This window comes from Notechis scutatus, chromosome 4, assembly GCF_049901735.1.
Source record: "Notechis scutatus isolate UNSWTSFEM ecotype Mainland chromosome 4, rNotScu1.2, whole genome shotgun sequence".
NCBI lineage: Eukaryota > Metazoa > Chordata > Lepidosauria > Squamata > Elapidae > Notechis > Notechis scutatus.
The window spans coordinates 24,822,311-24,838,526 of record NC_142012.1 but is presented as its reverse complement, the minus strand read 5'-3'; the positions used below and the strand labels follow the sequence as shown (position 1 = coordinate 24,838,526).

Below are 16,216 nucleotides of genomic sequence, written 5' to 3'. Positions count from 1 at the left end.
AAGCTCTGTAAAGGACCTTGGAATACTCACCTCTAATGATCTAAGTGCTAGAGCCCACTGCAACTACATAGCCAAAAGGCATTAAGAGTTGTTAACCTAATCCTACGTAGCTTTTTCTCTGGTAATATCACACTACTAACCAGAGCATACAAAACATTTGCTAGACCAATACTCGAATACAGTTCATCAGTCTGGAACCCACATTACATATCTGATATTAGCACAATTGAGAAAGTCCAGAAATATTTCACAAGAAGAGTTCTCCACTCCTCTACTCGTTGTGGCATACCTTATGCCACCAGACTTGAAATTCTAGAACTAGAAAACCTTGAACTACGCCGTCTTCGGTCTGATTTAAGCATGGTATATAAAATCATACATTGCAATGTCCTACCTGTCAATGAATACTTCAGCTTCAACCATAACAACACAAGAGCACACAATAGATACAAACTCAAGTTAACCGCACCAAACTTGATTGCAGGAAATACGACTTCAGCAATAGAGTGGTCAATGTCTGGAATACTCTACCCGACTCTGTAGTTTCTTCCCCAAACCCCAAAAACTTTAACCTTAGACTGTCTACTATTGACCTCACCCCTTTCCTAAGAGGTCTGTAGGGGGCGTGCATAAGCGCACCAACGTGCCTACCGTCCCTGTCCTATTGTTTCTCTTATTCTTCTTTTTATTTTTCTTATATGTACCCATTTCATGTATTCACAACTATGTATACACTTATACTTATTATCTTGTAAACAATTGGCAAATCAAATAAATAAATAAAATAAAATAAACACGGAATCTCAAGACTGACCTTCCTTAGACCTTCTCCTTCCCCAAAGCATCTTTTCTGTACCTTAAATGACAAGGATGGGCACTAGATGGCAGTAGTGCTGCAATAAGAATCACTGTAGTAATATTAACCTATTAATAACTGAGCTAGAGGGGAGGGGAGTACTAACCCTTTATGGGCATACAAGTACTTCAATTTTCAAAATGTGTTCCTATTTCTTTGCACGAAACTTCAAGCAATTCAGGAGGGAGGGAGGGAGGGAGAAAGAAGGGGGAGAGGGGGAAGACACATACACCAGTCTCTTTGTTAATCTCACTCCCTTAGCAAGTTGATTTATTAGAACAAATATACACTGGAATGTGGACCAGGTGGGTGCTAATGCTATTTGCTCTCCAAAACAGAATCCAGATACAATTCCTTTAACACTTTTCTGCTTCCTATTCCCCCCCCCCAACCCCCAACCCCATTTTTCTTCTTCATTTTCCACAGGGCTGCCTGAACCTCACCTTGGGGCAAGGTAGAATCAGACCAGAGAAGTAGCGCAATATGGATGGGTGACCAACAAAAAAATAACCATCTGACTATCATGGATATTTGCAGGAACTTGCTGCTTTAGTCACTGGGATCCTAATCAATTATTTGGAGCAGCGGTGAACAGATAAGTGGTACAAAAAAGTGGGGGGTCATTCAACTGAGGTCACTCTTCCTTTGACATTTTGATATGTGCATTATTGGATAGAAAACTAGCATCCCAAAGCCTCACCTACATCATTCTGTGTTAGTATTTGCCGGTTAGAACCATCCAGTTTTGCAGTTTCAATGACAGACATTTTGGCATCACACCAGTACAGCTTGTCCTCAGTGTAGTCAATAGTTATTCCACTGGGCCAAAGTAAATCTGAATTTGCTATAATGACACGTTCTGAGCCTTGTAAAGTAGATTTTCCAATATGTGGATTGATCCCTAGGTTTGTCCAAAACAGTTCCCTTTATTGAAGGAAAACAAAAGAAGTCATTGTATTTATTTTTTAAAAATCCTGTCATGTTGCGGAACAAAGAACACATAAAAATCTATACTTGTCAGAGCAAAATATAAACAATATTCATAGGTAATAATTTTGTGTTTTAAAATCCATCTTTGATCCCTCAACCATGATTAAAATATAGGAGGCACAATTCATTGGACACTTACCAGATTTATGACTAGAAGAGAAAATGAAATTTATTTAGAGGAAATGCCTCATGGGAATAAGAGAAAGTCAAACGTCTAGCTAACTATCTGGAGAAGAGTCAAAGAGCATGTGCTCTGTGCATAGCTGTCTGAGAAGAAAGGCAGAAGGAACCAATCTCTTAAGCAAAGAGCAGACAGAGAGAACATAAAATGCTTTGATTTTAACCATTTAGTGGTGTCCAATTCTTGGTGACTCTATCGGCAAGTGCTCTCCATTATACCCTTCAAGCACAGCCCCTTTCAGTCGTTGGATGTTCAATTTTGCACCAGATTTGATGTTATCAAGTTGGCATGTTCTTTGCTTGCTCCTCCTTCTTGTTCCACTAACCATTTCTAGCATTGCTGACTTTTCCAATAAATTTGTATCCATAACATGGCCTACATAGGTCAGACATAATCTTATGATTTTAGCTTCTAGTGATGTGTTTGGTTTTGTACGATTTAACACCTCTCTGTTAGTTATTCTGGCTGTCCATGGTACATGCAATAATTTATACCAGTATCACAGTTCAAAGGTGTCAATTCTTCTTCAATCAGCCACTCTTAGTGTCCATCACTCATATATCATTATAAGGAAGACTGTTGCTCTAATTAGCCTGTTGTGGTTTTTTTTTTTGCATTTATGAACACAGAATAAATAACTGTTTATCTACATTCTACTTCTGCTTTGTAGTCAGTAGATCATGAGATGCTAAAGAATTAGCGCCATTGGATCTGTACCACCAATAACTTTTTTTTTATCTTTTAATGATCCCTGTAATCCCTTGCATTGGGGTGGAGTCAGGGAAACTGAATGGAACTGAGTGTTTAGTGGCCAGATGCCCTTCCTGTTGCCAATGGGAGTTCGCAGCAAATATATTCTCATTGTGTCCAGAGAGAAAAATATCTGCCTTTACCTAGGATCGAACTCACAGCCTCCTGATTGTGAGGCAAGAGTTCCACCTATAGGCCACCACACCACTCAATCTGCATCTTCAACAACCATACCTGCAAAATCTCTGCACATGTAAAATAGCTGCAATAGAAGCAATGGTTTCACAGACTTTATTCTTGGGTGTCTATATCACCCAATAACTGTTTAGAAACAAATTTGACTTGATATTTTACCTGGTAAATGGATGAACAGCAATTCCTTGAGGGTGAAACACCTTCTCTTGGATGATTATTTTTCTCTGCATTCCATTTAGATTACTACTTTCAATGCTACGTTTCCTACAAAGTAGACACACAGAATGGGGTTTCTTACTGTGATAACTTTAATCTGTCATTTTATTTGCCTTCTTCCAGTTGATTCTTTCATACCACGATATTAATTAAATGTTTTAAACATTTCTCCTCAGTTCTATCTTCTCCTATTAACAGAAGTTGCAAATTGAATAAGAACTGAATAAGACGAGGAGTAGGAGCAACCAGAATCCGTAAATTAAATTAGTACCTTGATGAAAAGCATCTATTATTATGTGTACGTCTTCAAGTCAATTTTTGACTTCTGGTGACTGTTTGGACTAGTCCCTGTGGTTTTCTTAGCAAGATATTTTCAGAAATGGTTTGCTATTGTTTTGTTTTCAGGGCTGAAAGAGAGTGACTGGTCCAAAATCATCCAGCTAGTTTTATGCCTGTGGCAGGAGTAGAACTCAGGCTGTCCTGGTTTTTACCTTGGTGCCTTAATCTCTAGACCAAACTGGCTTTGTAAACCAATTGTTACTATAGGAAAATATGGCAACTGCTAACCTGTTTCTTAAGAAGACAGTATTTTTATGACTTTGCCGATATAATCAAAAGTGTTTCCTTCCTATGTGGAAGTCCTGGAAGGGAGATCTGTGAAATGAATTAAAAATAACATCTCGGACACAATTGATTGGGAGCGTGTTTTTTTCCTAACGATGTTCCTTGGTTTGCTGTTTTTCTGAAAGGGAATACATTCATTGTTCAGTAAAGAAATGGTGCTACATGAATATGTTTGGTTCGCATATTATACAGCAAAGGGTCTTTTTGAGTCTTTTTTTTTATCTCCATGTCTTTCTGTTATGACTAATCTTAAGTACATGCATGCTACCATTTCAGAAACATTTCAGTTACTCTCTCCTTTTTTTGCCAGTTGTTTATTTACCACCATATTTTTTTTCACTACCAGTAGGTGTCCTACAATATTTATGCAATATTGATGCATACCCTGGGTCAGTCCAGTACAATTTGCGATTAATCCAATCCAGGGCTAATCCTTCTGATCTCCCACTTGTGTCACATACAACTTTTTCACGATTGGTGCCATCGAGATGGGACCTCTCTGTACAGTTCAGGTCTGTATGGGTAAAATAAATCTGTAAGAAGAAAACCAAAGGTTTATAGATGATTATAGGTGGTCCTCAACCTATAACCACAGAATTTCTGTTACTAAGCAAATCAGTTGTTAAGAGAGTTGTGCTAAATTTTATAGCCTTGCAACCTTTTTTGTCATGGTTGTTAAACAAATTATTGCAGTTGTTAAATAAATCAAGTCAGGGATGTCAAACTCAATTTCACTGAGGGCTGCATCAGGGCTGTGGTTGACCTTGGGGGGCAGGGTGGGTGTGACCAACTGGGTGGGCATGGCCAGCTGGGTGGACGTGGCTAGCTTGATGCCACTCCCCAAACTACTTGCATGTTTCCACTTTGCATTGGGTAGACCGGGCCGAAGCCACATTGGGTAGACCAGGCCAAAGCCACATTGGGTAGACTGGGCTGAAGCCATATTGGGTAGACCGGGCTGAAGCAACGTGGGTAGACCACAGACCAGATCCAACCACATTGCTGGCTGGATGCAGCCCACAGGCCATGAATTTCACACCCCTGAATCAAGGGGGTTGTTTAGCTAAGCCAGCTTCCTCTCATTGGTTTTGCTTATTAGTTGCTGACTGGGAAGGTTGCTGCAGGATGCTGCAATAATTGGAAATACATGCTGGTTGCCAAGCACCTAATGTTTGATAAAATGGCTATGGCGATGTTGCAATGGTTGTAGGCATGAAGACCAGTCATAAGTCATTTTTTCAGTCCTTTTGTAACTGAATGGTTGTAAGTTCACTACCACCTGTACTACACTTCTTAGTTGGGGATAGGATTTCTTCTCTCACAACTTTTATTTTATTTATATGAGAGAAAAAATAGATACATTATTTACAAAATTGAGATTATGTTTCTTCCAAACCTACTAATACACAATGTTATCAAGGTGCTGGATGGGAGCCATGTGTGAATATCACCAATAAAGCCATGGTGGCGCAGTGATTAGAATGCAGTATTGCAGGCTAATTCTGCCAGTTGCTGGCAGTTTGATCATCACCAGCTCAAGGTTGACTCAGCCTTCCATCTTTCCAAGGTCAGTAAAATGAAGACCCAGATTGTTGTGGGCAATATGCTGATATTTTTAAACTGCTTCGAGAGGGCTGTAAAGCATTATGAAACAGTATATACAGTAAATCTAAGTGCTATTGCACTCTAATAGAGAGAATCATTTAATTAGGATTTTTAAAACAAATGTGGCAACTATAGGTGTGACAAATATGTCATGTGAACATATAACTGCTGACAAGTGTTCATTGTTTTAGGAAGCCCAAGTCATCTGACCCAAGGCATATAGCAATAAGAAATACTTTATCTATATCATGGAGCATTATGGACTAAATAGTAAAAATACAATGCAGTAAGAACATTGATTCTTGTAATATTTTGAAATCCCCCTTTCTAATAAAAACCTTACCTTACTTTCCATTGGATCCCAGTCCAGACCTAAGACTGTTCCCATCTGCCAGCCAAAGACTGTTGAATATTCTGTCCCATCGAAAGCAATGCTACGGATATCTTGACTGTTCGCAAACAACAGAAATGGCTTTGGTCCTGTTTGTAATAAATGTAGCAACATATTAAGTCTTCTACTTCAACACTCTGCAGATAAAAATGGAAAGAAGCAAATTGTAGCATGGGCTTTCTCTCTTTTCTTCTCATTTACAATCCTTACATGGCAATGATCACAGATTACATTAATTACAAAATGATTATAAATAGCTAAGGCGATAACCTGCCAATGAATTTAACATATGCTGAATGTGACAGCTGTTTATATCTTTCAAAACAGGTAGATGAATATGGTTGCATACTTCCTTATTTTTTTCCAGGAGAGGAATTATCTGTAATGGGTTTGCATTAGAGAATAATGCTCTGAAGATATATCAGTAAAAGAAAACTTCATAATAAATTTAAGTAGAACATAAATATAAGTGTAAATGTCTCCTTAGCCACCCCATCAAAAAAAAAATAATACCCTATCAATTTCAGTCTTTTATTAAACACCAATTTGGAACTCAATGATGCCTCCCATATTAAGATGGACTATTTTGCTGAGCTATGCTTTCAATGCTGTCCTATCAAGGATATCTACAGGATATGGTTTTTTTAAAAAGGTTGAAATATCAGCCCCCATTTGTATTAATGGAAGAGCAAACAACGAAAATATTCCTAGATCTCTTTAAGATCCATCTAGGTTTATATTTATCTGTACGTTTTAGCAAAAACTGCATCTGCTGGAGCAGTTTATTTCAGAACAATCAGAAACACTAGTCTGGAATTACATGGACAGATGCAGATGTCCAATCCCTCTTGCAACCCATGCCAAAATGTCCATAAATCAGTATCCTGTTACTGATAGAAGGGTTATGTTTGCATCAGCCTAAATTGGCCTAAAATGGAGGCAGAAAAACCACCACAATGTCATTACCATATCTTCAAGGATGATTCATATATTGTGTCCATTGGGAAAAAAATGTGTGAATTGAGTGAAGAGGGGAAATCCTACATGATACCGCCACGTGTCTTTTAAAAGTAGTTTATGGGGCATTTTCAAGTCTCAGTTAGAAAAATGTAAGGATGTGTCCTAAGATCACAATACTTACTTAAAGCAGCACAATGTCTTTTGTCCTCCTGAAGATCATAGCCAGGAAAGCAACCACAATCCCAGGTTGTGGGACTCATAGATGTACAAATCTGGCTGCAACCACCATTGTCAGGCGATGTACAACCTAAAAGACATTCACTTTAAAAAATGGATATTCACCTAAAGTCACTGCACTTAGACTGACATGAAATAGCATGGTTCACTCTGCTGAACTTCAGTAAGTATTATAGTAAACATCTTTTACAGACGATCTCTATTGAACTATGGCTGTTCGTTATTAATTTAGGGATTCCCAGGGTGGATGGAGATGGAAGTAAGAACCCTCTATATCTCAATGTGTTCCATCAATAACAAAAGAATCTTTCAACGGAATTCTCCTTCCTAAATTGTCTGTCTTGGGCAGTAATTGGTATGGCTCAATAATGGATAATAAGGCAATATTAAGATATTTCAAACATAGATAATTTAGATCAGCCTCCTCCGAGGTGTCCTTCCAATTCAGTTATTTGTTTATTTTATTTATTAGAATTTATCAAACAAAAATGAGAACAAGAATAAGAGAATAAAAATACAATGACAGGCACGATAGGCACGTTAGTTCACTTATGCACACCCCTTCTACTGACCACTTAAGTATGAAGTAAGGTCCACAGAAGTCAATTTGTAACTGAAACTGTGAAAATTTGTAGCTGAGACAACTGAGCTGGTCACAACTCCCAAATTTCTCAGTCACATGGAACTTTCTTCCCATTAGATTATCTTTCTTCCCAATTACGTTTTTTGCTACCTAATATGAAAGCTTAAGTTATCTCTTGTTAATATTACAGCAACATACTTGATATCTCATCTACCTCTCACCAATCATATCTCCAGATATCTCACAAAGGGTTTAAACAGTTCGGACTTTAACAGCTCAAATTTATATTTCAAATATAATCAGTCTATTACAATTTATCATTGTACATACTGTATATAGTAAAATATCCAATAGTAGCATTTGTATTTCAAACAATGGGTAGCTTACAAAAATGTTTGTTTCCTCCTCCTAGAATGCTTTATGAGAACTCCTGGAACTCAGATACAGGTTAACAGAGTTGGAAGGGACCTTGCAGGTCATCTAGTCCAACCCTCCGCCCAAGTTACTCTGTACCTGTAAATATCAAGATCTCCATTTTTCTACCTAAAAACCAATTGTGGCAAAGAGTAAACATGGCATGAATATCAGCCAACTTCTTTATTCCTTTCTTCTTTTTATACCTCCTAACCATCTTATTTATTCAAGTGTTCTTTAAAGCTTGCAAATAGTTTTAATTGACCTAATTTTCACTTGCCCTAATAAAGATTTTATGCTTTTTGATTTCCCCATCCAACTGCTTTTCTTTACTAAAATAACATAAAGAAAATGGTTTAAACACTATTGTTTTGCCAGGCTTGGATTCTTCTAGATATGTTGTGGTTCTACAACTCCTGTCGAGTACATCCAGTTTAACTCAGGATTATAGGAATTAATCAAATATTTCCAGTGCCAGGTTGGTTCAACATCAGACTAGAGAAAGCTGAAGTACAATACAAATGCTAAACAGTTAATTATAAAATATTATCCTATTTCAATATCTAGCATTTGTCAATCTACCACAACATTTTCAGAATAAGCATTGAAAAATAATTATATTTGTTTACCTGAACATGTTTTTCCATCAGCTTGGAGAACTGATCCTTCAGGACAAAAGCAAATAGGCCCTTCAGGTGTCTGTCCACAATCATAGCTGCAGTGAATATAATTGCTTGAACAGGAAATCAGTTCTACGATGCATTAAAATAAAAAACATGTTTTCAAAAATTGATAGAAATAAGTTGGCGGAATTCAAGCCAGAATTAAATACAAGCTAATTGCTATGTGTTATACCGCTGATATTATTTTCATCCACTCCTTCCCAGTACTTATGTCATGGGCCAAGAATTCCTTCCAGACAAGCTTGACTGGAATTTTTTTAAAAAAGAGAATATATTTCCAATTTCTAAAACTAAAAACAGAGCAACCCAGTTAGGTAAAGGCTTCTCTAGAGAAGGGGTGTATACTGTATGTGACAGGAAAAAAAATGACAAAAAGTAAATATTTGATTTTTTTTCCAGAATAAATATACAAAAAAAGAACAACTAATAGAGCATGAGTAAAAACATCGTGCGAAAGCTTCCTATCTTTTTATTTTCCCCTTCCCCTTCATTAGTTTCCTTGTTCATTAATCACTGGTGCAACTTTCTTTAAAAATTTGAAGAATTTTAAAGTATCTTTAAACTTCATCAACATCTCATTTTTAAAAAAAGAAAAACCCAACTTGTTTGAATTAGAAGTCTTGATCCCCAATCTTTTGAGCACCATGGAAAACAGTTTTTGGAGCCCATGCTTTCACATGCTACGTAGACCCTGCGCATGTGCAGATGAAGATTCGCTCACTTGCACAGCCCAGTTCCTAACAAGGGGGTTAGGGACCCTTGTTGTAAAGGACAGGGCTGTTTTAAGGTTTGCCTTAAGAGTTGCCTTGTTCACACTAACATATTGTGCAAAACCTCCCTGTGCGACCAAAAATCATTCTTGGAAATACTGTGCTTAAAAGCTGGTCTTCTGCTTTTCACCATGCTAACTTCACATTTAATTTCTGATTAAGAATAATCAATACGGATAATGTTTCATCGCTGCCATATCAGACATCACAATTTGGCAGTAATTTTTGTATACACTCTGGGGAGCTCATGAGGCCTGGAGGCTTAAATTGCACATCTCCGTACTACATGAAAAAAAAAATTAATGCCCTTGTTCATCCAACAGCTTGCCCAGGGAAAATGCCCCTCTATTATTTGTATTGATAATGAAAAGATTCAGAAAACTCAGTTTTTATCCATCTCACTATATCCCAAGATAATCTTCTACCAAACTATTTCACAACATATCTCAGTAGTGATACAATCTTATATAGAATCCTGTGGAACAACAGAATCACAATTTAAGGTATGGTGAAAAGATATGAAATATCTAGGAAGGGTAAACAGAAACTACAATGCAGTGGCAATATTTTGAGAATAAACATCCTTTTGTGACTAACTTTTTTTTAATCTTGATTTTTAGAGATGCAGAATTTATCATTGAGTTATAATGGACAAATTCCATAGCAAGTTTGCCTAAAGTTAGCTTGACCAATTTTCAGTAGCAAAAATGTTTACCAATTTTTTTTTATTTTTTTTATTTTTTTTTTATTTATTTTTATTTGTCAATTGCTTACAAGATAATAGGTATAAGTAAAAACATAGTTATAAATACATGGATACATATAAGAAAAATAAAAAATATATAAAAGAAACAATAGGACAGGGACGGTAGGCACATTGGTGCGCTTATGCACACCCCCTACAGACCTCTTAGGAAAGGGGCGAGGTTAATAGTAGACAATCTAAGGTGAAAGTTTTTGGGGTTTGGGGAAGAAACCACAGAGTCAGGTAGAGTATTCCAGACATTGATCACTCTGTTGCTGAAGTCGTGTTTCCTGCAATCAAGTTTGGTGCAATTAACCTTGAGTTTGTATCTATTGTGTGCTCTAGTGTTGTTATGTTGAAGCTGAAGTATTCATTGAGAGGTAGGACATTGCAATGTATGATTTTATATACTATACTTAGATCAGACCGAAGATGGCGTAGTTCTAGGTTTTCTAGGTCTAGAATTTCGAGTCTGATGGCATAAGTATTCTGCAATGAGGTATTCTGCAATGAGTAGAGGAGTGGAGAACTCTTCTTGTGAAATATTTCTGGACTTTCTCAACTGTGTTAATATCAGATACATAATGTGGGTTCGAGACTGATGAGCTGTATTCGAGTATTGGTCTAGCAAATGTTTTGTACGCTCCAGTTATTAGTGTAATATTACCAGAGAAAAAGCTACGTAAGATTAGGTTAATGCCTTTTTGGCTATGTAGTTACTGTGGGCTCTAGCACTTAGATCATTTGAGATGAGTACTCCAAGATCCTTGTCAGAGTTTGGATCATCAACAAGGTCTTGACTATTCAGCCTGTATTTTATTTTCTGATTTTATTTTATTTTTTGCCAATATGTAGGACAGAGCATTTATTTGTTGAGATTTGAAGTTGCCATTTGTTTGACCATTCTGATACATAGTCAAGGTCTTTTTGAAGGGTAGCAGTATTGTCTGTAGTGTTGAATAGCTTTACATCGTCAGTGAAGAGAACACAGTTGCTCTTAATATGATCACAGAAGTCATTTATGTAGAGTATGAAAAGAGTTGGTCCTAGAACACTGCCTTGGGGGACACCACTGTTGACAGGTACAGAATTTGACAGGACGCTCCCAATTTTGACCATTTGTTGTCTGTTTGACAGGAATGCTTCTATCCAGTAATGCAGGTGTCCAGAGATACCGTAAGATTTTAGTTTTAGGTGTAGTTGTTGTGTACCAAAGGCTTCACAGAAGTCTATGTAGATTGCGTCTATTGCTTTGCCCTGATCGAGTTGTATAGTCCATATTTCTCGCAGTGTAAGAGTTGGAGATTACATGATAGTTTTTCTCTAAAACGAAATTGTTTATTAGAGAGTAGGTTGTTTGTTTCTAAGTGGAGGATGATGAATTGGTTAATAATTGATTCCATGACTTTACAGGTGATGCAGCATAAAGAGATTGGTCTGTAATTTTCAACTAGGCTGGGGTCTCCTTTTTTGAAGATGGGGATGACTGTGGCTTGATACCATAGGTTTGGCAAGGAGCTGGTCCTGAAAGATTTTTCAAAGATTATGCTTAGAGGTTCAGCTATGGCAGTAGATAGCTTTTTTAAGAAGTAGGTACATATTCTGTCCGGTCCAACAGATTGGGATGATTTTAGATTGAGCAGTGCTTTTTCAACAATGTCTTTTGTAAAATCAATATGTATTAGATCATTGTAGTTGTCTGTGGTTTGACAAGGAAATACTGGGCATGATCCATTGCTGTTTACAAATACTGAGCCAAAGAATGTGTTAAAGAGGTTGGCTTTAATAGTGTCATTGTTGCAATCTTTACCATTAGGTCCTTTCAGGGGTGGGATAGACCTTGAGTTTTTAGTTTGTTGTTTATAAAATTGTAGAAAGCGTGGGTGGAATTGGTGCATAGAAGGTTTTCTTCTTGTTTAATGTGATATGCAATGTGCATTCAGTTTTTATCCGGTGGCATAAATTTTGGTATCGGCTTTTGAAGTTGGCAACATGACCAGATTTGTTTTTCCGCCAAAGTGATTTCTTTTTGGATTGAAGCTTCCTTATTGTTTTGGGCAATTTGTTTTTTCTGGTTTTGGGAGTTGTTAATGGTACATATAGTTTGATGACTCTTTTGACTTCAAGTAAAAATATGTTGTAATGGTCTTCTACAGTGTTGCATCCAGAGAATAGAAATTGCCAGTCAAGGGATAAGAGATCGTTGTTTATAAGATCTAGTTGCCTTTTTTGAAGTTATAATTGGGGATTCTGTCATTGTGATGATTTTTGTATGGATGTATGTTGAGACAAAAGTTTTGTATTTCTTATCCTATGTAGTCAGTAACAAATCAACTATTTCTACCTGGTATGGAGTCAGGTTAAAGAATAACCTTAGATATTCTTTTACAATGAACTAACAAGCAAGTAGGCACATCTAGCAAGTACTAGAATGGATAACACCAGATATGTCGCTGGAGAACAAAGTCACAAAACATGCCTCTCACTTATTTTGGCCATGTCATATGGAGTAATTCAGTGGTGAAAGTGATTATGTTTGGAAGAGTTAGCAGTAAAAGAAAACCAGGTCACAAAGGACTTGGTGGCTGGACACCATTAAAGCTGACACTATCCAGAACATAGAACCGTGATGGAGAACCTATGGCACACGTGCTACAGGTGGCACGCAGAGCCATTTGTGTCGGCACACGAGCCCCAGGCAAACTTATCTCACTGCGCATGCACGCTCCTTACAGCTGATTTTCGGCCTCCCAGAGATTTGAGGAAAGCCTTTGCAGGCCGAAAAATAGGCCCATTTGGTCACTTCCTGTATTTCCGGAAATACCAGAAGTGATGAAATGGGCCCATTTTTCATCCTGCAAAGGCTGCAGAAGCTTTCCCCAAGCCTCTGGGAGACTGAAAAAGGCCTCAAACATGCAAAAATTCAGCTGGGAGGCACAGTGCTGGTAAGGGGGTGGCAGGGGGGATTGTGTGCACATGTGCAGGGGGCAGGGGGCACACACATTGCCTTCTGGATGCTGACACGTGAGCGCAATTTTTGGCACAGGAGCCCCAAAAGGTTAGCCACCACTGACATAGAACAACTCAAAGAAGTAGCATAAGATCGGAAGATGTGCACAGACCTAGCCCATAGAGTCGGACATGACTGAATGGATAACATCTCCTTATTTTCATTTATTTGCTTTCTGCCAGTACTCAAGGCACACCATATGGAGACATCTGCAGGCTCTAAAACTGGAACAAATTAGAATTTCCTACAGCTGTTTTCAGGGATCCAGGGTAGATAGTCAACAGAAAATAATAAAAAGAACCTTAAATGTATATTACTTAATTCTGATTAAGCCACCGTTAGTTTTAGAGTAGTAATGTAGATTCAAGTAATGGAGTAAGCAAAATCATTCTTGTGTTATTTGTTGTCTTATCTCCATTCATAAAACACTTGTTTGTTCACTGCTCAATAGAAAAATTGCTTACAAATTTGTATTAAGACCAACTACATTTTCTTAATTTTATTTAAGCTGCTGTGAGGCTTAGATACTGGTTATAAGAAAGGACTAGATTGTTGAAGGATTGATTTACAAGCCATTTTCAAGATGCAAGTCATAGTGGTTTATCTGCTTTTTTTCCCTCAGAGGTAATCAAACAGGCTACAATTAAAATCAAATTTAACCTCTTCTTTAGTCACTCCTCTCCAATATACATACTAATGTAAAGCTTAGGAACTGAAGAAATAAAATAGCACCATTGGCAGCTATATGGTATATCTTTACTGTAATATATAGTTAAAAATGAGATTTTATAAAGAACTTTTGAATTGGCTTTTATGTTTACTATTATCTATCTCAGTTGTTGCATGTTTGCAATTTTAGAATATTTCAGGTTTGGCCTTCCTAAATAGAAACAGTAATTCATTAAGGCTAAGCAGCTAAAAGTATCCCAAGTTTGATTTATACAGACTGTATTCTCACCTTCATTCCTCATGGTCATACATTCTCCACTAGTCATACATGAAAATGAATGAATCTAAGGGTATATTATTTGCTAACAAAGGATTTGGCCAAAATTAGAGGTGGGAAGTACTATATTTCTCCCAAATAAGATAACTAGACGCACCAAATAATTATTCTGACATTCTTAAAGGCGGGGGGAGATTTTCTATCTTTGACAGGAAACCAGGGGAAATGAATATGCTTTTATATAATTAAAATGTATAAAATCAACTGCACAGTATAACATTTGCAATGCTAAAGACCACTAAGATTATTCTGCTTAAATCACAAGTTGCTTGGGCCAATTTTTCAGAGGAGAAAAGTAGTGATGTTGCAAAATGAAACAAGTTGGCTTGAGCAAGTTTTTCTCTATATAAACATTTTTGCAATATTACTTGTGCTAAGACTAACTGTCAGCTTAGTTGGGATTTTTTACCAGGAAATTATACTGCCAGTGTTTGTTGACTGCAAAAAAGTTGGCGTTGTTATCAACTGTTCATCCCTGGTTTAAGGAATTCCATCAGATGAAAACTCCCTTTGCAATGCAGTTTGTCTGCCGATTAATAGCTCTTGCTATACAAAGTGTCTCTCGGTATTTTATGAAAATCTGCTTTTACACAATTTCCATTCTAGTTCCTCCTCCAAAGCTATAGCAAATAGGTCTGTTGTGTTTTCTGCATGATAGCCTTTCAGATATTGGCCTACTGCAAGGGTATCAAACTCATGTGATCATGGTGGTGTCACATGATGTATCAGGACTTTTTCCCCCTTTGCTAAACCAGGCATGGGCGTGGCCAGCAGATGATGCATCTGGCCCATGGGCCGGAATTTTGACAGCCTGGTCTACTTCTATTATGTCTCCCCTTAAACTTTTTACTCCAGCTTTCTCTACTGTTCATCTTGATTGCTTTTCTCTTGATACACTCGTTTGTCAGTCTGTTTTAAAATATGATGCTTGAAGTTAAACATGGTATTGTACTGTAATGCAGATTAAATTGAAGTTTCTTATTTCCTGTGATCAGTAACTTAATTGTTGAATCTCACATGGGGGGGGGGGTTTATAAAAGAAATTATTTGGAAAAGTTTGGGGGAAAATAGTAGGGTGCTACCTACCATAGCATGTTTTCTTATCAGACAGGAGAATAAAACCTTTTGGACATGTGCAATAATAGGATCCAGGGATATTCACACAGCCCAAGGTACAGCCATGATTCCATAATGCACATTCATTGACATCTGATGAATTTAAAAAGACATAAAACAATTAGGTTACATATGCTTGTGAGTTCTTAATATCAGTAAGCTATTAAAGCAATAATTAATGCAATAATGAATTTTAGATATTTTGTGATGCTATGTTAAGGAAATATTATTCAATGTAAAGACAAAACACACACACACATACATACATACACATTTACATACACATATACATGCACATCAGTGGTGAGCTTCAAAATTTTTTACTACCGGTTCTGTGGGCGTGGCTTGGTGGGGGTGGTTTGGGGGGGGGGGTGGCAGTGGAAGGTTACTGTAAAACCTCCATTACTACTGGTTCTCCGAACTACTCAAAATTTCTGCAACTGGTTCTCCAGAACTGGTCAGAACCTGCTGAATACTTCTGATACACACACACACACACACACACACACACACACACACACACACACACACATACATACACTGTATATATATATATGGATAGCTTGAAGAAAACTCAGTTTAGTTATTGACATCATATGATGCTAATATCCTGAAAAGATCAATGACAGCTATTCAGAATGGAAATGCTTTTCTCAGTAAAGTATGGACTGTATTTTAGTTTCTGGTTTTTGATTATTTATGCCCATTAGCAAAACAAGGAAAGGCTTAGTTAATAATCAGATTCGTGTCAGAAAGATTTCAAATACAGATTTGTATGTTTTCAATTACTCTGTCTTGATTCCAAATAATCAAGAAAATATCAAATGACTGAAACTATTAAAAGCTATCCCAATCCAAAGTAATTACAGGAGACAATATTGTTA

The 16,216-nt window shown here is 37.1% G+C and overlaps 1 protein-coding gene across 5 annotated transcripts in view; it reads right to left on the bottom strand.

The window, feature by feature from the left end:
• The window catches only part of EGF (epidermal growth factor), a 57,747-nt gene that overhangs the window by 19,510 nt on the left and 22,021 nt on the right, over positions 1–16,216 (bottom strand). For 4 of the 5 annotated variants that reach the window (XR_015749194.1, XM_087962958.1, XM_087962957.1 and 1 more), the window contains exons 7-12: positions 15,303–15,425; positions 8,632–8,754; positions 5,761–5,897; positions 4,197–4,345; positions 3,132–3,236; positions 1,557–1,780 (exon numbers count right to left, since the gene is read on the bottom strand). Coding sequence is in view for 4 of the 5 variants with exons in the window: in XM_087962958.1 (XP_087819084.1) it covers positions 1,557–1,780; positions 3,132–3,236; positions 4,197–4,345; positions 5,761–5,897; positions 8,632–8,754; positions 15,303–15,425 (861 nt within the window). In the remaining variant the exon portion in view is untranslated. Of the gene's footprint in view, positions 1–1,556; positions 1,781–3,131; positions 3,237–4,196; positions 4,346–5,760; positions 5,898–6,949; positions 7,076–8,631; positions 8,755–15,302; positions 15,426–16,216 lie in introns of all 5 variants that reach the window. The other variant, XM_087962959.1, reaches the window with a different exon arrangement.